At 35.5% G+C, this 25,985-nt stretch overlaps 1 protein-coding gene across 1 annotated transcript in view; it reads right to left on the reverse strand.

Annotated features, from left to right (window-relative positions):
• Window positions 1-25,543, reverse strand: part of LOC138707748 (uncharacterized) — a 35,522-nt gene extending 9,979 nt beyond the window's left edge. Inside the window, exons 1-9 of the mRNA XM_069837612.1 lie at window positions 25,124-25,543; window positions 21,657-21,827; window positions 18,080-18,244; window positions 15,010-15,180; window positions 11,764-11,907; window positions 11,423-11,562; window positions 8,982-9,114; window positions 6,732-6,920; window positions 2,121-3,005 (exon numbers count right to left, since the gene is read on the reverse strand). Coding sequence (XP_069693713.1) covers window positions 2,121-3,005; window positions 6,732-6,920; window positions 8,982-9,114; window positions 11,423-11,562; window positions 11,764-11,907; window positions 15,010-15,180; window positions 18,080-18,244; window positions 21,657-21,827; window positions 25,124-25,190 — 2,065 coding nt within the window. The 5' untranslated portion in view covers window positions 25,191-25,543. The remainder of the gene's footprint in view (window positions 1-2,120; window positions 3,006-6,731; window positions 6,921-8,981; window positions 9,115-11,422; window positions 11,563-11,763; window positions 11,908-15,009; window positions 15,181-18,079; window positions 18,245-21,656; window positions 21,828-25,123) is intronic.
• Between the last annotated feature and the right edge of the window lie 442 nt (window positions 25,544-25,985).

Raw genomic sequence — 25,985 nt, forward strand, 5'->3', positions numbered from 1 at the left:
GGAGGTTAAGTAGAATGATCAGAACTTCTGAAGCTGGCCAGAGGGAGTGTTGCTGCATGAGTGAAAACGGAAATAACGAGACTAGCCAGATATAACTACCAAATATAAAGAATGATGTTTTTAATCCGTTTTCCGCCATCTTCTACAAAGTCTTGTGAATGGGTTTATTAAGACTGTTGACAGTGAAGATTCGGAGACATTATTTGATATATTTATGGGGATCATAAGAATTATCAATCACTAAATAGGCGAGAATAATAAATTTACAAATAACTTACCCTACAAGTAGATGGGCTGAAGACGTTTCATGTGACTGATTCAGAGCTATCGGGAATCCAAATTCTTTATTCTTCATATCGATGACCGAGAACAAGACTGTTCCAAGTCCATTTCACTATTTTCTTTTTTTCAGGAGAGCTATTTTAAGCTCTTGATATTCACAACTTCATGAAACAATTCGGAATAGCTTCATAGCAACCTTATGGAGAGGAATATTTATAATTTTGTTTGATTCATATATGCAGACAAGAACTGGAACACAATAAAATTCAAATTTCGTTCTTATAAAAAGTTGGACTTAGAACAGTCTGGTTCTCAGCAATCGACATGTAGTTATATTGTAGAATTTTATCTTGGATAAGAATCACTCTCCTTTTTCGAATCTCCATTTTACTGCTCTACTTAGATATATTTCCTTTTCGCGCATTTCCACACTTTTGGTGTATTTTTTTTAGTTGGTTATTTAACGATGCTGTATCAGCTACGAGGTTATTTAGCGTCAATGAGATTGGTGATAGCGAGATGGTATTTGGCGAGATGAGGCCGAGGATTCGCCACAGATTACCTGGCATTAACCTTATGGTTGGGGAAAACATTGGAAAAAACCCAACCAGGTAATCAGCCCAAGCGCAACTTCAGACCGGCAGGCAAATGCTTTAACCAACTGAGCCACGCCGGTGGCCTTTTGGTGTATGTTACCCCCCATCAACTCAGGACTATTTTGCTATGGTACATCTAATTTCGAAGCATCATGTCATTCTATTTTCATTTTATCACCATTTTGTGTTTTTTTTTTTATTTTCAATAAACACTAAAAATTATTACAGTAGAACCCCTCTTTAAAGAATCCCTGAGGCATTACTTTTCTTTTCCTTTAACAGGTGTTTTCCTTGAAAGCGTGTTTACATAAAGTGGGAAGACAAGGCTAAAATAACTAGTATGTGTGTTATATACCAAACTTTATAATCTTTTAATTGGGCCTAAAATTATTATTTACAATAAATGTTACTGTAATATTTTCTAACTCTTCAAATGGTGAGGCATGAATGTTTTTCCGTCTGGTTGAACCTGAACCACACTGAAACTCGGCATTGAAAATTTCTTTTTCTTCTTCATTATTCCCCATAATGAAGTAGTTGGCAAACCATGCTTTCTTGCCATATGCGATAGTGTTATTTGAGGATTAGCCTCGACATCTCTTATTATTTTTACTTTCTGTCTGTTAGTTAATGTCTTCTGTTTAGTCGCCATTATAACGGTGCATTAGCAGCTTAAACTAACAAAGAAACATGGAAACAGAATTCAAACAACTCGCGAGAACAAAGCAACCACTCTTTGAAAGCAACACAAAGCAAGACCATAAAGAATAATGCAGCTACGTGACACCACATTACTATTGATTGAGATGCGCTATTGAATATGTCAGTACTATTTATTATTGAATGTCGAGTCGGTATTTGGGCGTCATTATCACAAAATCCATTTGAAAAGTTTAGTATTTCTTAAAAGCAGGATTTTCCTTAAAAGCGGGAATTAATTACATTATTCTTATGGTAATTTGGCTGGGACGTAACAGATTATTCCTTAAAAACGGGAATTCCTTAAAAATGGGAACAACAAAACAGGATTTTACTGTATATTCATGTGTATAATTCCCGGATAAACTACCACATAGATACTGAATATAAGCAAAAGCCATCCAATAAATAGGAGAATCATTGTACAGAGATGGACTTTATTTCTGTGAAAATCTCAAAATCAGTATCTTGCAGCAACACAGTTCTGTTGGTAATACCGTTATTAGTAGTAGTGTCAGCAACAGTTAATAATGATATATTTACCTCTTGTAGGTCTAATGGATGGATATTTGGTTGTTCCTTGCGGTAGTTTTTCATCTATATCATCCTGGATTTGTTTCATAGTAGTGGTCTGCAGAAAGACAATAGGTGTTTTTGTGAGGAGAGTAGGTCTGGAGAGTGGTGGAGATGGTGATAAAGGGAAAATTTTTTTTGGTCTGTACGTTATAGTTTTCACTGTTGTAAAAAGGTCTCGCAGCTGGGGTGTGGGAATGGACTGTTGTGTTGTAGAAGTCACATTTATGTATCTGCGAGTGGGAACAGCTGGTAATGTTATTTTTGTAGGAACAGTGGTTATTATTTTAACAGTTGTTTGTGGCAGTGTTGTGGCAGACGTTTTCTTATTAAGAGTTGGTATGAATTTTGTCGTGGGAGTTTTAGTGGTAGTTGATGAGACTACAGTCGAATTGAAAGGGATCACAGTTGTTATTGCTTTCACAATCCGTGTAGTCATTGTTGTCAAATTTGTAAATGGTATTTCAGTCTTAAGGCTTTGTTTCTTTGGTAAAATTATAGCTGTGGGTGGTTGAAGAATTAAGGGTGTAGGCTCTGTTGGAATAGGTATGCGTTTACTTGGTCCCTCTGTTACTGGTGGACTCAACGTTTCCTCAACATCATCTTGTGTCCAGTTTGTTCGGACTGGTTTATAACGAATGGTTGGCAATTCTGTGTTCTCCATTACCTTAGTTGTCTGGGAAGAAGATGGTATAATAAGAGGCGTTTGTGTAGCATTAGGAGACAGTGACATTGTCACTTCTGATGATGGGATCGGTGGTAATGGAGGAAGAGGTGGAGGAGGGTGAAAGGAACGGTTTGTTATTGTAGATTTTGTTACTCTTGTTTGCACTGGAACATCTTCTGGTGGAGACTCTGAAATAAAACAAACAAAGAAGGTTGGTTATTAGGTTATTTTACGACGCTTTATCAACATCTCATGTTATTTAATGGATGAATGAGATGAAGGTGATAATGCCGGTGAAATGAGTCCGGGGTCCAGCACCGATAGTTACCCAGCATTTGCTCATATTGGGTTGAGGGAAAACCCCGGAAAAAACCTCAACCAGGTAACTTGCCCCAACTGGGAATCGAACCCGGGCCATCTGATTTCACGGCCAGATGGGCTAGCCGTCACTCCACAGGTGTGGACAAGAAACAAAGAAACACATTGAAAATGTACTATATAATAAATCTTTGTACTGTAGAACCTACAAAGCAAAGAAACAATAAACTTTAGATTAGTATTCGTGTTATTTTTTATGAAGGATTTTCCTTATTCATTCAGCCTCTAGGCTTCTTTCGAGGTTTTCCTACTACACAAACAAGTGGTGAGACCCTTATAATATGGTATAAGTAAATCAGCCGAACCCATAACTAAATATATATAAACAGATGAACATAGGCTGACCAGACGTCCCCGATTTCTGGGGACAGTCCCCAGTTTTGAGTTGCTGTCCCCGGGGAGCAAATGTCCCCGCTTTGGTCCCCGGAAATTAATTTTGTCTCCAGAAGCTTTGGTTTTGTTTCAATAACATTTTACACATAAATATTTAAGTATCGTGATGGAACTGCTGTGATTCATGCACATTTCTGAAAGGTACTTAGTATGAGACAAAAGAACCAGTGAGCAAAGTATGAGATATTCTGCACTCTTTGAGAAGAACATATCATCTTTGTCTTTCGTCATCTTAACATTCGGGTTGCGCGAAAGCGTTAGAACTGCTGCAGCGTCCATTTTTAAGTAGTTAAAAAAATGAGGAATTTTGTGACAAACCAACAGGTGAAAAGTGGTATGATGTTTTTCAACAGTTAAAAAAAAAAATCCATTCTATTTGAAAATCTTCTCAAAATAGTGTTATTAATCAGGTGTCTTCCAGGCAGTAATTCATCAGTTGAAAGACTTTTCTCCACAATGAACTCAATCTGGACTGATGAAAAGTCAAGAATGAAAGTTGAAACAGTTAAAGCTTAGTTACAAGTGAAAACAAACTTCGATTTCTCATGTGAAGAACTTAGTGTGAAGCTGTATGAGAATGAACAGATCCTTAAAAAGATATATTCTTCAGACAAGTACTTGTAAAATATGTGTGTTAGAATTCAGTGTGTACAATATTATGTAAAAAACTTGCATTCATGCACCAGTACTGAAATTGAATTGAATTATGTATAGGAGTTACGTGTAGTTATGCATTTAATTAAAAAAGTTAAGATACTCTACAAAATTAGTGTGCAAAGTTCTATCGTTGTATCTACTGTTACATGAATTGTCTGCAACATGTCAACGGAGAGTGACTAGGTAAGCGTTTGTGGTTTTTCTTGAAATTGCCCATGTCCCCTGCTGGATCATAAAAAGTCTGGTCCTCAACCTAGATGAACATTCATACCATTGACACGGAATTTGAACACATGGCTATTGCTTCACATACCTTGGTGATTTGTTTATGTTGAGCACGATGTAAAATCACTCGTTAGTTTTAAAACTAAAATTATTTAATATTGTTCAATGTCATCCGAAGCAAATACCGTTTGTTCGTTAAATGTTAATAAAGGGAAGCATCAATATCTTATCTGTGAAATGTTACCTGAGCATTTATTTTATTTCTCTATGTATTCACTTCAAAATTTATGCACTTGTATTCAGCAATAAACCAGATATTGTTAATCAGGTTAAACATACGGTAATAGACATAGGTGGCTGGGCACATACGAAAGCCAGAGGGGCAAGGTTTGTAAAGGAAACCCAGCAGGAGAGGCAGAATCAGGGAAAGATGGATTGATAGTCTGCAAAAGAGATTTGAAAAGTGAATGTTAAAGATTGAGGACAATGCCTGTTGATAGAGGAGAATAGACTGATTTTTCGATAGGCCAAGTTTGTACAAGCCAAGATGAAGACGAATATACGAGAACTATTTTTAAAGTAACGACCACTTTGCAAAAAACGCGAACTACGAAACATTTTGGGTACCTTATTTTTTCTCAGATGCTACATAGGGGAGAGTCGGGTAGTATTGGACATCGGGTAGTATCGGACAGTGCGTTTCTTTCATCTACCAACATATGGTAGTACCTGAATGACATGGTTACGTTTCTCTATGCGACATCACAGAAACGTAACCATGTCAATCAGGTACTATCATCGTGTGGTAGATGAAAGAAACTCACTGTCCGATATTACCCGATGTCCGATACTACCCAACTCTCCCCTACTGTTAGCTACTTTTCTATGTAGTTGCCATTGTCGTTGAAATTTTTGTCATAGCGTGAGAGTAGTTTCTGTAGGCACTCCTCATAGGTCATAATGTGAGACATATTCCTGTAGACCCTTCTCATAGAAGTCCACTGTCTGAGATGACAACAATTCCTGGACTGCTCAGCAGTCGGTATTGAAATGCTTGCCAGCGAGGAACCTCTTCAGATGAAGGAAGACGTGGTAGCCTATCAGTGACAGGTCTGGACTCCCATCGAATGCAAGTGAATAACATCTCATACAGTTCATGCCTGGCAACGACAGACTATCACGTCTTCCTCCATCTGAAGAGGTTCCTTACTGACAAGTACCGTATTTCAAACTGACGATGAAGTGAAAACAGAGGTCCAGGAATGGCTGTTGTCTCATATGGCGGACTTCTATGAGGAGGATCTATAGAAACTTGTCCAACACAATGACAAACATTTCAATGACAATGGCAACTACATAAAAAGTAGCATCTGAGAAAAAATAAAGTGCCTAAAATATTTCGTAATTCATGTTTTATTGCAAAACAGTCCTTACTTTAAAAATAGCCCTCGTATATATAACATTTTTAAACCAAGAGATTTCTAATAAATTTTAAGTTCACAATGTTATTTTAATTTTATGTAACACACAATCTATTAACTAAAAACTTAACAAAAGAAACAGAGGAATGTCTTAAAATTTAAACTAAAAACAAATCTACCGGTATATATACAAAGATAGACGGACAGAACCCGATGTATTCACTTACACCCTAGATCATATATACCTAGATTGCTTGGCGTTATAGGCTTTGACGGTAACAACTTTTATCAGGTACTATGCTGCCATCTAGTTGTTACATAAGGAGTCAGGTCATAACTTCCATTTGAATTGCATTAGCGACTGTACTGCCATCTTGTGTTTGTTTACAGTGGACAGGTGGCGATCCTGGCAGTTGTTCTCTTCAAAGTGCTACCGATTTTAACATAGGGATGAGCAATCTGTTATATATGTGATCTGGGCATACAGTTAAGGACACTTAGTTTATTGTTTAATATATACGCTGTTTTAATTAAGAATGTATTATACGCATGAAATTCAAAACAAAGTAAGTTACTTTTAGAGAAATTACTAACAGAAAATAATGCTTTGCTGGATTTATCCCATTATTATTATTACCCATCAAAGAATATTTAAGAAGTTACAAGAAATATTAAAAATAATTACATTTTTCTGAAAAGAACACAATTCTTCAATAACATCAGAAAAAAACTGGAAATAATACTAGGGTATCTCACAATACTTTAGCCAAAATAATGGCAGACGCTGACTGATTTCTCTACTAGAATTAAAGCCTTATTGTCAAAAAATGTATTTCATACCCGGCATGCAGTATGAAGCAAAATCAGAACAACATGTCATAGTCTGCAGACACCCTGGGTGACATTCACATTCTGCATAGATGGGCGTCTCAACTGTTGTGGCTGTTGTTTGGATGACTTCAGAGTTGTTACCTTGACAACGTAATCTACAACTTTGTGTACTGTCATATATTTCATTACCACCACCATCTGTAATGAGAAATAAACATTTAGTCCTCACATATACACCCTTTGACACGGAAAATTGTCACTCTCCTGTAGCATGAACAACACACGATGAACACGGTCAAAAGTTAAGCTTCTTCATTGTTTAGTACACTCTTTTAACATTGTATAATCACTGAGTAACAGTAATGTCTTTACTGTGTTAATATTATAAAAATACCTGACTGGCGAGTTTCGAGGTAATGTCCTGGTGACATTGTCGGACAATGAGGGGCACCACCTCGAGACAGTCAGCCAGGTATTTTAATAATATTAACACAGTAAAGAAGTTATTGTTAATCAGTAAAAATTAAGCATCAAGGATGAAGTCAATTCGTAGCAGCAACGTATTTCTTTGTCACAACATGACATATTTCCCATGAAGCTTTTATGGCTCAGCAGTAGAGCTCTTTCTTCTTGTTCTAAAGTCAGACATAGGTAAATGTGATCTAATCAATTCTGACACACATCCGGCAACAATATATGACATGTCTATTTTCAACTAACATTTCCTAAGTATGGAGACGTTTGGGACACTCTGTAGACTCTCTCTAATCCAGCCCTCAGTAATCCGGCCTCTCAATTATCCGACCTCCTCCTAGTGTACTTCCTACCACTTCTAACGTAATAGATTTCTGGGAAATTTACACCGGTATCATGTGTTATATTTTATTACTTATACAAATATATACTTATATATGTAGGCCTATACACGCACTAGCTACATCCACTTAAAGTATACCTACAATATAATATAGTGTATACATATTATCTTCCTCCACCCGCAGATGTAGAGCGGATGCAGCAGTGCAGAGTGCAGCTGTACACATGCAAGCGAGGAAAGATAAAATGTATGTACTGTATAAATGCAATTAAATGTTTCCAGTTTCGATTTAGAAGTGTAATTGAACTGGTTGGTGCAGCCTATAACATTAAATTTAATGACAATTTTAAGTATTCTCATTAATCTGGCACTCTCGCTAATCCAGCACTCGCCTGTGCAAGGAATGGCCGGATTAGCAAGAGTTTACTGTACTTAAATTGGCCATACTTCTTTATGCTCCATGTTTATCCATTATTACATACATATGAATGAATTACTTTTCATTTGAAAGACTAATATTACATAGGATGGAAAAAGAACCAAGTATGGTAGCTATATTCTCCACTCCAGCCTCAATTGTAAGACGTGTCCCTACTTTTCGTTTCTGAAAGGGGCAACCCCGTCTAGGAAGGAGTTAAAGCTGTGGGTCTCATATTGCATATTTAGGGCACGTAAAACAACTCTGTCTCTAATAGAGGGTGCTGGCAATTTTTTTGGCCATTTCTCTTCCACGTTGAATTTTCATCTTGAATATCCTCTGCAGTTGAAAGTGTCATTAAATAAAATGCAACAGCTACTAATACTATCTTCAGTTCCAGCTTATTTCCACTGAAAAACATAACTCGCATCATTTTGAATGCACCCTGGCTGTGCCAAGCAGATTTCCTCCTTCATTTCGTGTCATTTCATTTTATAGAAAAAATTATGTTTTCTGGGTAGTACGAGCTTCGATGATTTTGACTGAAGACGACCAGCCAGTTACTTCTTCTCTCTGAATGAGTCAGTAGCCAGACGAAGACGCAATGGTAGGGTCAGGAGTGTTCCTAATATTGACAAGGGACTCAGCTGTGTCACTCAATGATAGATGATTGGTGTCAATCATTAACAAGGGACATTTGCATTGGTATCTTTGGAATTTCCCACATCGTACCAGATGGCAATTGACTAGGAGACACCCTGTTGGTATTCGGGAAGCAGTCTATGTTATCTGTGATAGTTATTGATAGTTATCAGTTTCGTGGTATTTCAAAACTGAAAATTCGCCTGTTGGGTCAATCACTCATCTCATCTCATCTCTACCTCCCGGAGGTTTTACGTGTAATGGACCAAATTACGTGATCTATACATGATGGATATTCGCACGCATGCAAGCACATACAGTGACATGAGTAACAAATTAACCTTCTGACCAATTAAGACTGACCATCAAACTCAATACTTACTTTGTTTTACACTTTCCGTAGGAGGGGACAAATCTGCAACTGATGCTAGACACTCACTTCCATTTGCAATCTTCACATCATCAATTGCTATGTCACTGACATAACTAGCACCTCGCACTGCTTCTATAACTACCTGTAGAAACAAGAGAAATAGCCTCTCTTAGAAAGACACTGATGGCGAAAATTCTGTTCTTTTTTCTCAAAGATCCCAGGCATCTATTGCAGTAAGTCATGGGTACGTAGGATCCCAGCAACCAATTCCCCTCTGCACCCACTAGGTTATTGTCAAGTATTGATTTCTTGTGCTTTCTTTTGGGCTCTAACTCGGATGTTCGTGGTTCAACAGTGCATTATGATGGCATCAGTGACCTTGGGTTCCTTATCTTAAAATCCCAGTCTTACAATAACATAAATTAATTTTGGATCTTTGAACTGAGACATATTGTATATGAATCAAAAACTCTATATCAGTAGAGAAGTCTATGCTATTTTTATGTCTTTATTTAATATTTCCATGTTTTATTGCATGTACAATACAATGACAAATTTATTTTAATTATAAGGCACTTTCGTCATTAGTAGAAAAAAATAAGCCTGAGTAAAATACTTATTTTTTAAAAAAGGAAATAAAATAATTTTGATTAGTGAAGTATGTCTTTGTCAACTCCCCATTTATAATCTACTTTTGTGGCTTAAATATTACTTGAACACTTAACAATTTTATCATGTTTGATTTATCCCCAAATACTCGAACCATCTTTATTGCAGTGCCAAGTAAACATAAGTGATATCATTCGTTAATCATCTTAAGATTATTATATCTGTGTTATGAAAGTAGGATTATTCGCCTTAAGATTATTTCTTATCGTTTGAACAGTCACATCATTTCAATATGTTGTACAAGCAATATAGAGGAAAGGATCAGCAATAAAATTCCATTTAGTTAATAAGGAATAATAAGTAAAAATATATCCTACAAAATTACAGTATTAAGAAAAACGAATCCCAAAAGAGGGACTACAATCTTTTACTGATTATATTCTCAGAGAACAACAAATTTTGTGTCACTCAAATCTGTTTTTAAAGAATATAAATATGTAGATGACAGTGGTGACTACTGGATGTGTTGGTTTGTAGCTTCTAAGAATTTATTATGTAAAGCATACATGGGCACAATTTTCTGTTACGTGAGGCACTCAATTTGAAATAGTTTGTTTACTAGGAGAGGAGACTGCAGAGTAGGATGGGAAATATAAATGGCTGTGACCTGCGTCACCTTATCGTAATTGCTAAGGTGGTCAGTGGCGAATTATTAGGAAAGTGCTTGGTTAACGTGAGACTCTCGAAAACTTTTATTCAATTTGGCAAATTAATTCGGCAGCTTTACTCATAAACCTCTTTACTGTTTCTCCGTCACTGAATTGATTTAAATCACTGGTGATAAATTGCGTAACTAGCCAATAATATTCCATCACGTTGTCTACGTTTATTTTGTTGAATATTCTGGCGTTCACCAAGATTACTTAATAGATTTGCACGTTCTCGACCTAAAATAATTTCAGAAAATCATACGCACATTTGATATATTTTTTTATAAATTTCTTTTGGAAATAATACGTACAAACAACATTTAATTCCTCGTACCTTTTAATGCAGCGTGTTTAAAGTATAATGTCGTATTTAGTATACTATGCAAATGTTAAGATCGTAAATTTTCTTCGGAATAGTACGAAAAAATAACATTTAATTTGTCTTACCTTCTAATTCAGCATGTTCTTTATGACATAAGGAGTAATGTCGTATATTAAATTTATTAATGCCTAATAGGATTTTCGAGCATAACATACATCGTATGTTCTCCCCTTCTAAACAGCAAAAAAACTCTTCCTCCCATTTCTCATGAAATAATCATTTTCTAACGCGTACACACTGCTTTGATAATGCCATTATGCCACCACTGATATTCCTTATGAAACTGATATAGAACCTGCCCATGCCTAGGAGCTACGTAAGGGAGGAACGGGGACTGTGAAGATGATGTCACTCAGAGCGATAAGCTCTGTGAAGGTCAGTGAGGCACTAATTCTCAAGTGAGGCACGATGCCCATGTATGATGTAAAGTGTTCTTTGAGTCTGGGATATGTAGGAAATATGATTAGGTACCACTTAAAATCCAAGTATAAAAGTGCAAAGAGAATGGTTTAGTTTGGGCTAATTCACCCTACAGTGCATACATTTTATCTTTCCACGCTCGCACATGTGCAGCTGTGCTGTTCATAACTTGCGAATTCTCATGGAACCACTAGTAGGTCCCTCCAATTCTATCTCAAAATACATTTCTGTAGTGTATTCTATCACCTATATTAATTTAATATTGTTGATCTGAATTGCTCTGTATGTAAACATTATTATACTTAAAGAAGAATGTCGTATTACACTACCTGAAATGATTGATTCATGCTTGGAAGCAAAACAATAGCTTGAAACCACTGGTTTCCTTGGTCTCCAGTCTTGGTGAATCTCGGCAATAATGTTCCACCAAACTCAACATTCTCCGGTTTAATATAAACATGTAACGAACCTGTAATCAATACATTTTAACAGAAAAATCATTTTCCATTGTTACAAAAGAAGTTCATGTTCCATTATTTTGTATTGCCGTTCCACTCTCTCTCACTTCTTTTATTTACAAATCATAAATATTAACTTTTTTTTTCATATTGTAAAGAAAATTTCAATGGTTTTTCCTTTTAAGAATGTATAAAAAAATATAAACATATACCTGTCGTAGCGCCATACATGTGGTACCAGAAGGTAAAGCAAGAAGGCTGACTTGCTGTTAATTGTGAGGTATATACAGGAGAATAGAGTCTTGCGGTATCATTCTCCATGCGTGGACTTGAAGACTCAATGAACATGTAATATCCTACAAGAAAATAGAAAAATTCAATTTTTTTTTTTTCCAGTAACATTATGATATTAGGTTTCTCTCATTTGAGACAGATATTTGTCAGAATGGGCAATGTCTTTGTTGACTCTTCATACAACCCAGATGATAGCCTGTATGCATAAACACCAATACACATAGATTTTGCGTTCAATGGCTTCATATATCCAGTGAACTGCAGATACATAATTATTACAGTGCTGTATTGGTACCGTTGACGAAAACTGAAAATAAAATTCTGACATGGTGCATTTTCTTCTACAAAAATAAGACGAGTCTGTATTTATATATACTATACTTTTGGCCAGATGCTAGAATACGATGCTAAATTCAACATTTTCGAATATCAACAGTGTCTTTTGATTAATGTTTTATCACTTAGAAGCAGTTTACAACAACAACAATAATAATAATAATAATAATAATAATAATAATAATAATAATAATAATAATAATAATAATAATTTTTTTATTCTGGTGGAGTTAAGGCCGTCAGGTCTTCTCTTCTGCACCAACAAAAATATGAACACATAGAAAATTTTACGACAGCAGTGAAGAAATTTATTAATAACATTGAATTACACAAAAACTTAGACACCAAACAAGAACGTTTACAATTTACTACAGTAACACCAAACATAAAAAAAAATTACAAAAGTTAAACTTGTATACTATTAAACAAACCTTATGATCTGTATTAATATTATTAATCTAAATACCTGAAGGAGAAAGGACAACTAATAATGGAAACAAGAAATAATACATTTAGAAATTATTAAACAAAGGCTGTAATCAAGACACCTGGAAACTTATAAATGATAAGTTTCATTACACAAAAAATAACGTTTCTAATTTAATTTTGAATTTTGATAGCCAAAATACAGAGCCGTTCTTTCTATTGTCGCCCACAACCTGGTAGTACCTGTATTGGCGTGTCATGACAGCAGTCACAATTAAGTCATAGCTTCCAACGATGACAGTTAGTAGCACATTGTCTTTGTGTAAGAAGTCATTCATTGTTAAAGGTGAGGTTTCACGAGGGTGGTTGCTGATTAATTAATCAATGATATTAAAGTTTAGTAGTGTTATTATATAATCAATGTAAATGTGGTTTTATTGTGATACTATGATACATGCACACATTACAACAAGGATTTCTTGTCTATAAATTCATATGAAGAATAAATTGCATAAGACTTACTGATGATATGGCGTTGTTAGCAGAAGAGGAGATGATACTAAGTGATATGCTACTGGAGCTAAATGACAGCTGTAAGCAGTATGGGATGAATATAAATGCAAACAAGACAAAAATCATGGTTATCTGAAGAAAATTAGAGGAGGTAAATGTGCAAATTCGAAATGAGGTAGTAGAACAAGCAGACATCTTCAAATACTAGGGGTGTAGGCGGACTTTTGAAAAAGTAACAAAGGAAAAGACAAGTGAAGTGCTTTGTGTGAAGTGTTGCACTGTATGGGGCGTAAAAAAGGACATTACAACAAAGAAAAGAGAAACGACTAGAAGCATTTAAAATGTGGCTATGGAATGAATGGGAGATGTGAAATGGACAGACAGAATAAGAAATAAAGCTGTGGTAGGAAGAATGGATGAAGAAAGGATAATGCTGAAACTGATCAGGAAGAGAAAAAGAAATTGGCTAAGTCACTGGCTAAGTAGAAACTGCCTACTGAAGGATGCACTGGAAAGAATAATGAACGGGAGAAAAATTCGGGGCAGAAGAAGATATCAGATGATAGGCAACATTAAGATATATAGATCGTAAGTGGAGACTAAGAGGAAGGCAGAAAATAGGGAAGATTGGAGAATGCTGGGTTTGCAATAAAAGTTTGACCTTGAGCAGAAAAATTATGAATGTAAACTGATATGAGAAGACAAGTTTCTGCAGGGAAGTGCAAAGACTATTTTTTAAGAAAATTTCCTGGCGAGCCTGATTCGTATATTGAGCGAGTGTATGTAAACTTGTGAAGAAAACAAGAAAAACGCGACTGTGAGTGATAAAATATTAATGAGAAATCACGTGTGCTTAATGAGAAAAAACTGGGTGAAAATGCAGGACTTCATTAGAAGATCTGACTGCTTTTAGAGGGCACATCTAGCATCTCCTGTGAGAAAGGATAGTGATAATTGAAGACCTATCTATCTTTCTAAAGGGACAAAGCGTCAATTTTTCGAATTTCATTCCATTCAATCTAAGGGAGGTACATCCATATGAGCAAATCATACTAAATGGGCTCTGATATAGCTGAACTTTTAAGTGATTCACTCAGAGGTATCTCAACATACGTTTGGCAGAAACTTGTTTTTGGCGCTTAGCCCCTTTGAAAAAAATACTAAATATATACATTGTTATAGTTCAAAATTACACTGCTCCCACTTGCTAAATAAATCGCCCTTTCCTGCTAGCAGATGCAGGTGACCATTTGCATGTGGAGAACAATGAAATCGATAGCTCTGTATAAGGTGAAGAAAAACATAAATTAAACGATATTTAAATTTAAGCTATAATTCAATGAAAAATATCATATTTCTTTCCACTCTTGTAGTGAACATTTTTGAGATACATATAGAAAAAAAAAACAGATTAAAATACTGAGACCCTATGGAGAGACTAAAATATCATAATCATTATCTGCACAAAAGAGTGGAAGAAAATTAATTGTTATTCACCTTGAAGTGTCTCAATTGTATTTATTTTGAATAGTATTTCTAGATAAGAAGTGATCATCTCAAAAACGCCCATCTGGATGAACGCCCAGCTCACCTCAAAACTTTCATTGTCGATAAGGCATAACTGAGGGTCACAGAATCAGGAAACGTACAAACACTCCGACGGGGTCTCTACAAATCGGTGATATGCACGGATGATTCAAATGCCCAGGCTAGGTACTTAACAGATAGAGTAATTAATAACTCAGAATATGTAACTATTCGTAAAACCTAAACTTTAACAAAGGTCATTGCAAAATTAAATGCCACATACCAGAGATTAGTATGTCTACAATGTAAATCATGGTAAGCAAACATATGAGAGCTTCGAAGAAGCAAAGTCTATAACTAACCTCCTTTATCAGGTCCTAGAGTATGGTCAAATGAAGGACCAGTACCAACATTTCCTGAGGGTGTCTGAAAATTTTGTCTGCTCCAGTCGAAGTTATGATGAGGATCCTGTGTCCATCCACACAGATCTTGTGACTCAAAATCGCACCATGTCTGAGCCATCTTCTCAGAAGCTGTAATGTTTAATAAAGATACCGGTAAGCTATTATGTCAAACAGCTACAACTACTAAAACTGCAACATCTCTCCCATTATATGTTACCTATTAGGGTAAGTCCATTTTCGGCTTCTTCTTTTCAAAATTATTTTACCTACAATCCTTCAATGCAACAGCAACAGATTGAGACAAGTAACCTACCAACTTGGACCTTACACAAATTCCTTCCACAACTCGAATTCCCTTTAAAGTACATGTGGGCGTGTATCTTTTAATAATTGTTGTCCTCCCTTAAACTTATTTGTCTGAATGACTGTTTGGATTGGCTGACTGACTGACTGATTGATGAATTTATTGATTGGGCTGACTGATTGATGCCGACTTCACTTACTTACAAATGGCTTGTAAGGAACCCGAAGGTTCATTGCAGCCCTCACATAAGCCCGCCATCGGTCCCTATCCTGTGCAACATTAATCCAGTCTCTACAGTATCATCATATTCCACCTCCCTCAAATCCATTTTAATATTATCCTCCCATCTACGTCTCGGCCTCCCCAAAGGTCTTTTTCCCTCCGGTCTCCCAACTATCACTCTATATGCATTTCTGGATTTGCCCATACGTGTTAGATGCCCTGCTCATCTCAAACGTCTGGATTTAATGTTCCCAATTATGTCAGGTGAAGAATACAATACGTGCAGTTCTGCATTGTGTAACTTTCTCCATTCTCCTGTAACTTCATCCCTCTTAGCCTCAAATATTTTCCTAAGAACCTAATTCAAATACCCTTAATCTCTGTTCCTCTCTCAAAGTTAGAGTCCAAATTTCAAAACCATACAGAACAACCGGTAATATAACTGTTTTATAAATTCTAACTTTCAGATTTTTTGACAGCAGACTAGATGACAAAAGCTTCAAAACCGAATAATAACAGGCATTTCCCATATTTATTCTGCGCTTAATTTCCTCCTGAGTGTCATTTATATTTGTTACTGCCGACTTCATTAGTTATTAAAATATTAAGTTATATAAAGAGAAGACCAACACTTTTACTTTGCAGTTACACACAAATGTTCTACTGCCATTGTTCACAGTCGTCCTCAATGGTCGAGTGTTTAACATATTTGCTAATAAATCCTAGGGTTATGTATGCAAATTCTCGCCAAAGACGATGGATTACTACGTATTTCCATTCATCATTGCTGGTACTACAACCTGTTGCAGGCCTTGAATACCCCTATAATGCACCTTCATTCGTTCCTATCTTCTGCCTTCTTCCCCCCCCCCCTCACATCACTTGTGAGGTTCAGACCTGTCTTCGAACAGTTGACTAAACAACAATGCCCAGTTACAGGGATTCTCAAAATAAAATGCTTTTACAGAGTGGGGCTGTCAACCCCACGCCCAACCCCAAACTTAGAAAAAAATATTATTGTTCCCTAGGTCAGTTGCTTTCACTACAGCTGTAGAGTTTGGTCTGCAACTAATTTTCTGTCTGGGTTTAACAGTTTGACACCCTTAAGGTGCATCTACACGGTTCAACTTTTCTTTCAACTTTTACGAATTCAAGCAATGCATGCAAGAGTGAACAAAACACATTCAATTGTGCAGGCCTTTTCCACTAAATATGAGAGCGCATGCGGCAATTGAAAGCTAGCAATCGCCAGTGGGTATCTTATGCGTTATTTCGTTCAACAGCAGCATGTAGCGAGCAGCTGATTAGTTTAAGTTGCGTACACATGTAGCGAACAAATAACAAACGACAAACGAATGCATTCGCTGATTGAAATCGGAACATGTAGACAACGCAGCAAATGCAAACAGATCGTTTGATTTGCCTTCGGTAGTGATCCGTCACTTGTCGGTACATCAAAGGAAGTTGGTATTTGTTGTGGACAGAATTTGCCACTTGTTTGCAGTCCATAGCAGAATGCAGCAGTTAGTTTAATTTCACCAACAGGATGTCGAAACTCGAGTGGACTGAAGAAGCTGTCATCAAACTTACTGATGTATATAGGAAGCAGGAAATTGTATGGTCATATTTTGCAAGTAATATTCCGAAGTCTGTTTCTGACATGCGACAGAAGTTGTGAAACTGTCCCGATTCAATTCGACGTAAATCATGAAGCAAGTCAGTGTCTCTATATCGATTGCGACTTTCGTAGAGTGACGTCTGCCACTGTCACCTTTTGTTTTTTAACTTTCTTTTTGTTAAACTGCCTATAATAATAACGACGGCTACACTTGCTATAATATCTTCGTCTGCTATTACTGTGGATAATCAGCAAACGCAAATGTTCTCTGATCATTTGCTGATGATTTGTATGTTGCTCCGAACAGCAAACGAACAACGAAGTTTTGCTTCATCATTCATTTGTTGTTCGTTCGCTATGTGTGTACGCACCTTAGGTGACCGTGAATAAACTGAAAATTGTTTTGTTTGGTGATGGTGAATTTTTAAGCTGAAAATGGAGGTAAGTACGATTAGCTTCATTGAATATTATCCATACATCTTGATTACACAATGAATATTATCGCAAATATGAGTGTCCAAGGAGTGTTTCAACATAATTTTGAGAATTCAGTATGCCTAAGTATTGGACTGACACAAAATCTGCATGCATCTTAACTGAACGTTCGTTTTTACCTTGCTTCTTTCAATATTCTCCCCAGATTGCTTGCGTAAAAGCACGGAAAATTGAACCGTGTAGATGCACCTTTAATCTTTCAGAATCTCTCCTTACTGCAAGACAGTGATTTTTCTCTATTAATCCCTAAAGATTGGGCTGTCTCTTCCACCATTTATGCCGTACTAGGGTACCACAGATCTTCTATTCTGCCATATCCATCGATAATCTATTTGCATTACAAATCACAAAGAAGTTTGAAATTATCTGTTTATAAAAATAAATCCCACCTTTACACTGTGGTGTGGTGGCATTCCAGTTGTCACCATCACAGTAAATTAATGATGATCCATATAGAGCATAGCCTGGGTTGCATAGAAACTTGACAACTGCTCCTCTATAACTCTCAAGTATCTGTCCATTAGTCAAGGATGGTAATGCATCACAACCTGATTCTGGAAAAGAAAAGACACACAATGTCTCAATGTGGAAACACAGACCTGTAACATAAAACAGAAATGTGAAAGCTAAGTGTGTGTCTGTGTGTTTAGAAACAATCTCCTTTCTAACACAGTACCTATTGACTCTGGTGTATATGACAAATTCAGAGATGGTATCACTACTTGCTACACGGAATGTTCAATGTAGGATCCTATGGTGTTTGTTTCTTAAGATGATGATTTGGAGCAATACGTGAGTGTGACTTACGAAGAAATGGTGGAATGACGGAAAGGGCAACGAAAATACTTCAATAAAACCTGCCTTCATATCATCTTTCTCTACCACAAATCGCAATTACGCTGTAGGTGTAGCTGTAGGTGCATCTTTTTAAGTTGATAGAATTAAACTACTAGGTATTTTATGACATACGTTTTTAATCTGTGATGAAAGTAGATCGAACCTTTTGAGTTCTACATTTTTGGAGGAAGGTAAGTGGGAGATAATAAAAATTGTTGCTTTTCCAGAAAACATTCGACAATAATCTATTTCCAACAAAATAACTAATGACACTAGTCACGATATGTGATAGTACTTTTCTTTACCAGGATTCCTCTTTTCAAGATCTAGTTTCCCTCAACTTATTATAAGCCAGGGATTGGTGAAATCCTTTACGACACAAGAAGTGCATATATTGGATTTTGCTGATTCAACCAAATAACATAACATTTACTGTACTCATATTAGTAAAACTGATGTTATTGTAAGATTATATGACCTGTTCTGTCGAAAATATAAGGAAATAATCCTAAAAATTGTAAAATGTACTAAGAAGAATAAAATAAACATGAAGGGAGGTTCTTTATTAATTCTTCTTGTCTTGCGAAGTATAATCTGAATTCTTTGTGGAGATATTTATTAAAAATTTGTTTCATAGAACAGAATGTGGTTATGGAATTAATAAATAAGCTTACTTATTTGGTAGATTTATTATGCTGTTTGAATGACCAAAAACTGAAAATATACTTCTTATCAATTTGATAAGCAGTGGGGCCGATAAGGGGTGGTCCTCCAGCTTGAGGGTTGAGCAAAGGGCTAACAACCCATCACCGTAAAAAAAACAGCTTGTTACGAAATTTCAAAATAAGTCTACCAGACGTTTGAGATGGGTAGGATATGTAGCACGTATGGGCGAATCCAGAAATTCATATAGAGTGTTAGTTGGGAGGCCAGAGTGAAAAAAGACCTTTGGGGAGGCCGAGACGTAGATGGGAGGATAATATTAAAATGGATTTGAGGAAGGTGGGATATGATGGTAGAGACTGGATTAATCTTGTTCAGGATAGGGACCGATGGTGGGCTTATGTGAGGGTGGCAATGAACCTCTCGGTTTTCTAAAAGCCATAAGTACTGTACTGTACTATCATTTTGATTGATTGTTTAGAATATTTTTTTTTTTAATTTAACTGTAATACGGGATATACAGTTAACTACAACACTAATGTTTGTACTGTTAACTCCAGCACACAGTACGGTAGGGTCTTTATATGCAGTATCCAATATTATAAGTTAAATATTTGAAATTTAATTTAATTGTTGTACTTTGTCAAAAATAATGTCTTAGATTACACAATATGTTACATATTGTCAAACTATAAAATTTACCAGAATTTGATATAAAATGATCAGTATTACCCTATCTTCATTTTCTGTAAATATTTTAGCAAAATTTCTCCAGAAAATGAGAAATTTCCTTTCGCTTATGATCGTCATCGTCATTATCATCATATCGTCGTCGTCGTCGTCGTCGTCATCATCATCGTCATCATCATCATCATCATCATCATCATCATCATCATTCCTTTTCATGCATTAAACCTAGTGGTCTTTATGGTCTCTTTCATTTTTTTTAATCTTCCCAGTTCTCTTCGACCTTTTGAACTATATGCTTGAATCTGTTTCAGTATGCTGTTATCAATGTAGTGTATCGTAAATACTTGCGACACCACTACACTTAGATTATTTTTTTCCATCCTGGAGTCCAGAGTATGCAACAATCATAACCAGAGATTGACTCACTTATAGAACTGCACAAAAGATAAATGAAGGGGTTAGAATGAGATAGTCCAAAGCCACATTTTTAACAAAATGTTATCATCTCTTACACATAAGAGGAAGCATAGGCAGAGACAGAACCGTTTCCTTGGGGGAGGGGAGGGAGGGGTCAAACCAAAACTATAGAATCCCGATATAACGAGATTATGGGGGACATCATTTATTTCCTCCCCCTGTTATAGCTTGATCTTGGTATAGTATATTGGAATATGATCATTTAATTAAGGTATTGTAAAATAAAGTAAAATTGTAACAAAATACGAGTATACAGATAATTTTAATTTTTTTTTCTTGTACAGAGGAGGGACCCGAAGGCTTGCACTGCAGCCTGAGGCTTATTGTGCTTACCACTCCTATTTTGTGAATGATTGAGTAGCTGAATGGCCGCGCTCTTGTACAAGTACAGCATGCCGCACAGTGAACTTAACCCAGGCTGGATGATGATATGTCAATTAATGATGGCGAAAATAACCCAGCAATTATACTTCAATTGGTTGAGGAAAAACCCCAACCAAGTAACTTGTCCCAACCAGGATTTGAACCTGGGCCCTCTCGTTTAATGGCCAGATGTCCTAACCATTACTCCACAGCAGTGGACCAATTTTACATTTACTTTATCTGTTTATTTAAAAAAAGCAAGATATCATATGAAATGTAAACTCTAATTATTTTATTTAATCTCGTCTTTAAGTTTACAGATTATACCGGGATCACTTTTCTTTTTTCTGCATTGTTGTGCAGTATGTTATTCATTTATCTCCAAGTGGCTGCTTGAACACCTGCAGAGTTCTAACACATCAGTACAGGCTCTTACAAAAAACATTACAGTGCTTCCATTCCTCAAATGAAGTATAGAAATTCTTATACATTCAGAAATTTAAAATAAATATTATAGTCCAGACACTTGGTCTGAAGACATTAATTCGTCAATTTAAGCACAGAAACTTAATCATAAACAAAAGTAATAAAAATCTTTTAAATTCAAATTTTCTAACGTTAATAGAAAAAAAAAGTTCGATCAAGTTGGGGGGGGGGCAGTGTCCCCCCATAACTCTGCCTATGAGAGGAAACTACTATTAAAATATTATAAAAATTACTCAACAAATATGACATAAGTATACGTCGAAGAAATTACGATACTGTATATAACAGCATTGGACTCTAAACTTTTAACAAGCTCTCCTGTACAATTATGTCTGTGTGGCTTAGGAGTATTTCATTATCACCCCTTCAAATGCTTAAATTCCGAAACAGAATATAATAAATGTGCTAAAAACCGTATAAATTTGTATTAACTAAGCATTTGCCACTTACTAACACAAAGAGGTAGAGATTCCCATTTGCCACGCATACATGTTGTGTATCTTTCTCCTAACAACTGAAACGTTGGATTACATTTAAATCTGGCAGTACGACCTTTAGACATCAACTTCACACGACCATTAAAAAACAGCGGTGCTGAACATTTCCATTTGACAGGTGTTTCTGGAAAAGAAAAATCACTTTTATTGTGCAATTAAAATTTGTAAGGTCATATCTCAATTGGTTTCAAGGAATTTTATAAGGAAACTGATGCCCGAGCATCAACAATACTTCAGAGCAATTTGGCTAATTAAATGGGTTACGGAAATTAAACATTTAAGGACAAATTATGCTAATTATACTTATTATCCTTATCTTATAATATATTTCAATTAAGCTTCTTCCTGTCCATATTTCATGCCTTTTATTTTAGAAACGAAAGTTATGAACGTTGCTTACGAGATTATACAAGCTGGCGGATAGCACGATCGAGAGTAGGTCTCAGTGAGTTATGACAATTTCTGCCGCTAGGTTCGCCTCGCTGCCCTAAGAAATGATGAATAGTACCATTACAAAGCATTGTGTATCGTGAAAATAGTTCGATTAATTGTGCATTACTGATTGAGTACGAATATTATAAATATGCCAAGCATATTACAGTGTTATTTGAAGTTTGTTCAGCTAAGTTATATTCGAAAATTGGCAGTTATCCATCACAGTTCTAATTACTTTAAATCCAATATCTTCCACTACTTTTAGGGCTTCCATAGTCAATTTTGCCAACTCATCTCCGGTTAAATTGTATGTAAAATATAATGACACTGGTATTCTGTACTTTGTAGACAGACCCTTGAACAGAATGCACAGCAATTTATTGGCCAGCTTATTTTCAATCCCAATAGCATTTTTCTCAGTGTCTATCATTCCTATCAACATATCCAAATTTTTGTCGTACATCAATTTCGGTTTAATACTCATTTCGTCAATAATGAGAAATCCAACTTTTTCATTTTCATGCTCCAAGGACTTTTCCTCTGCAATTAGCCGAGCCTTTATCAAAGAAGTGACACCTGTTTCTCATTTTGAGTGACCAATATAAGTTTTTAATGTCTTTTGATGGGGTAAGTGTAAAATACCCAAGTTTTTTAGTAATCTATAGCCGGTAGATGACCTGTTAGATAGCAATATGCAGATTTTCAGTGTGTTTTCATGAAATTTACACTTTTGTTTTCCGAAAGCCTGAATTTGTTCAGTCAAAAAGCTTGCTTTCAAACTACCTTCTTTAGCAGCTTCTTTTATTTTGGTAAGTTGCTTTCCAATTCCTTGTTCTTCCTTCTCGTTTTCTTTCTGTAAACTCCAGAGCTTGCTTTTTAAATTACATATTGTCTGTCTTAGTTTTCCAATAAGCTGATTTTGTTTTCGAATTGTCCTAGTAATTTTTTTACGTTGTAATGTAATGGCTTTGGGAATTTTTTTACTTTCAATTGAGCACTGTGTGGCTATAGTTTTTTCATGTGCTTCATAGATTTCTTCAATTGAAACATTTGCTTCATTGAAAGCTAATGTACTATGTTCAACATTGGGTTTATTTTTCTTAGCAGGATGGATGTTATTCACCACTTCTGTTATCCTTCTTTTGTTGCGTCTACTTATGTTTGAAACATTTTGTTTATGTTTTGGAAAATCATCAAAGACGGATGGTACCACATTAGGAAGCAAACGTTTTAATGTTGTGCTAGTGCTAAAATCAGCTTCTTTGAAATGTCTGCTGCAGACACGCGATTTCTTGTTTGGCGTCCAAAGAGTCCTTGGTTTGTCCCCTTCGCGAGAAATGGCTACACACCACTTCTTTCTTAATCTTTCATCTTGTGGAAAACAATGAAACGAAAAATCACATTCTTTATTCTGGTTCGATTTGCACAATGGCACACAGCAGTAAACCATTTCAATCACACAAATTACAGGCTAACTTCCTAATTTAATAAATGCTAATTCAAAATATATTTACACGCACTAAAATACTACAGCGTTTGCTATTACTATGCTCAATAGATTAATCAGTAGGCCTATAGAAATGTTTTCACCACTGCAAGAAAAAATCGCGCAATAATTATACTTCTCAGTTATTGTGGTGTTCGTATTTTTTTGGGGGGGGGGAAATTTTAGAACATGGATTGCACCTACCGAATTATGTCTTAAAATACTAAAAAGAGCAGATTTGTCTGCGTTTGTCGAATGCGCATCATTATATTTACGAAAAGGCACTTTTCAGTGCCAATAATTTATTTTGTGTGCACAAGGTTGGAATTTTGAAGTAAGAGGGAAAGGGTGCAATCCATGTTCTGGAGTTTATCCGCGTATATGTAAGATGTCAAGTTAATTTATTTCCGGAAATGTTTGGTGTATGAACTGGAGTACAGAGCAGACAGTCCCTCAGTTTATATGTAATATGTTTTAATATCAAGAATGACAGCCTTTTATTGTAATATAATTGAGGAGTAGAAGTTTGGAAATTACGTCTATTGTCCATAAAATATTGTACGAAGCATTTAATAAGCAATGGTGAGTCCTTTAAATGTTCCAAATGTTAATGTCATTTAAGTGTTCTGCTATGAATATTTAGGGCAGAACAGTGCTCCGAGCGGCGGAATTGGCATTACGAGGGAACCACTTCAGACTCGTTTTTCAAGCACTATGCGCCAGCTTGTGTAATCTCGTAAGCAACGGTTATGAAGATAGGACGAAAAGACAACAATAATAATTAATACGTTCCATTACTCTTTCTTCGTATGATGACGCAGAATATCTGCATGGAAATATCATATGTACTTCGGTACATTATAATAATATATACAATAATATAAATAATAATTAAGTCTAAATTTTCGTAGTTTTTATTTGTACGGTAACTTTTTCTTTTGTACCAATTGAATGTAATAAACGCACGCACGCACACACACATTATTCAACAGTCACAAAAATGATATAAAAACGCTGACAAACACGGAATTTTATAAGGAAACTGATGCCCGAGCATCAACAATACTTCAGAGCAATTTGGCTAAGTAAATGGGTTACGTAAATTAAACATTTAAGGACACATTATGCTTATTATACTTATTATCCTTATCTTATAATATGTTTCAATTAAGCTTCTTCCTGTCCATATTTCATGCCTTTTATTTCAGAAACGAAAGTTATGAAGATAGGACGAAAAGACAACAATAATAATTAAGTCTAAATTTTCGTAGTTTTTATTTGTACGATAACTTTTTATTTTGTACCAATTGAATGTAATAAACGCACGCACACACACACATTATTCAACAGTCACAAAAATGCCATAAAAACACTGACAAACACGTGCGCGCACGGACACACTCACTTTTGCACTTAAGATCCACATTAAACAATTTAAAAGAAAACACCTAATGATTTAATACATTTTGTACTCAGGCAAATGATACGCCTTTACTTACCATAACTGATTTTAATAATTACCACTAAAAACAGTAGGAAGAAATATGATGATGAACACAGTTTCATTTTTTAGGAATAGAATTTATAAAATTAAAATGTATTTAAAATAAAACATTAGAATTATTCAGATCAATTCGCAAAATATGAACAGATAACTAAGACGTTTCTTCGGACATAATTTTATTATTATTGCAAATTAAATGCTTTGACACAGGTTGAAAATATAACTAAAATTATTATTTTGTGACAGTATTAATAAATTAGGGAATGTTTAATATTTTGTTATTTACACATCTATATAAGGCCTACATTGAAGAAACGATAAGAAAACTTGTTAAACTTGTTATAAATGTGAGATCTCACTGAACGCCCAGAAATGAATGGTGCTGTTTCGCACACTGTCGCGTGTAAACAACTTACTACAGTATTCTGTTACTGTTTTAATCTGGGAAAGATACTGACTTCCTGCACAGGAAGTTTCATCGACATGCCGACATCTGTTTCCTGTGTTACCCAGATTGTGGTGCCACCACTTGTAAAGATTGGGGTATATTTTCAATGACTTGCTACTTATGACCAATACATTGCCGCCATTCACGTATCTATATAGCCCATTTATGCCCAGGACTTTTTTGTTCACAATTATATTGATATTGATGGAGGGAGTTGGTATGATGGTATTAACACAAAAAACGTAAAATTTGTCGAATAAGGTATTTAATATTCTCAAAATTGAATGTTACAAAAACGCAACACCGGGCAAATCCGTAACACTTGACAACTTTAATTCCATCCACTATAAATTTATTTATGTACAACAAATTTCAAGTAGGTATAACAAACTTTACATGAAAATTACCA

Source organism: Periplaneta americana, chromosome 10, assembly GCF_040183065.1.
Source record: "Periplaneta americana isolate PAMFEO1 chromosome 10, P.americana_PAMFEO1_priV1, whole genome shotgun sequence".
Taxonomy (NCBI): Eukaryota; Metazoa; Arthropoda; class Insecta; order Blattodea; family Blattidae; genus Periplaneta; species Periplaneta americana.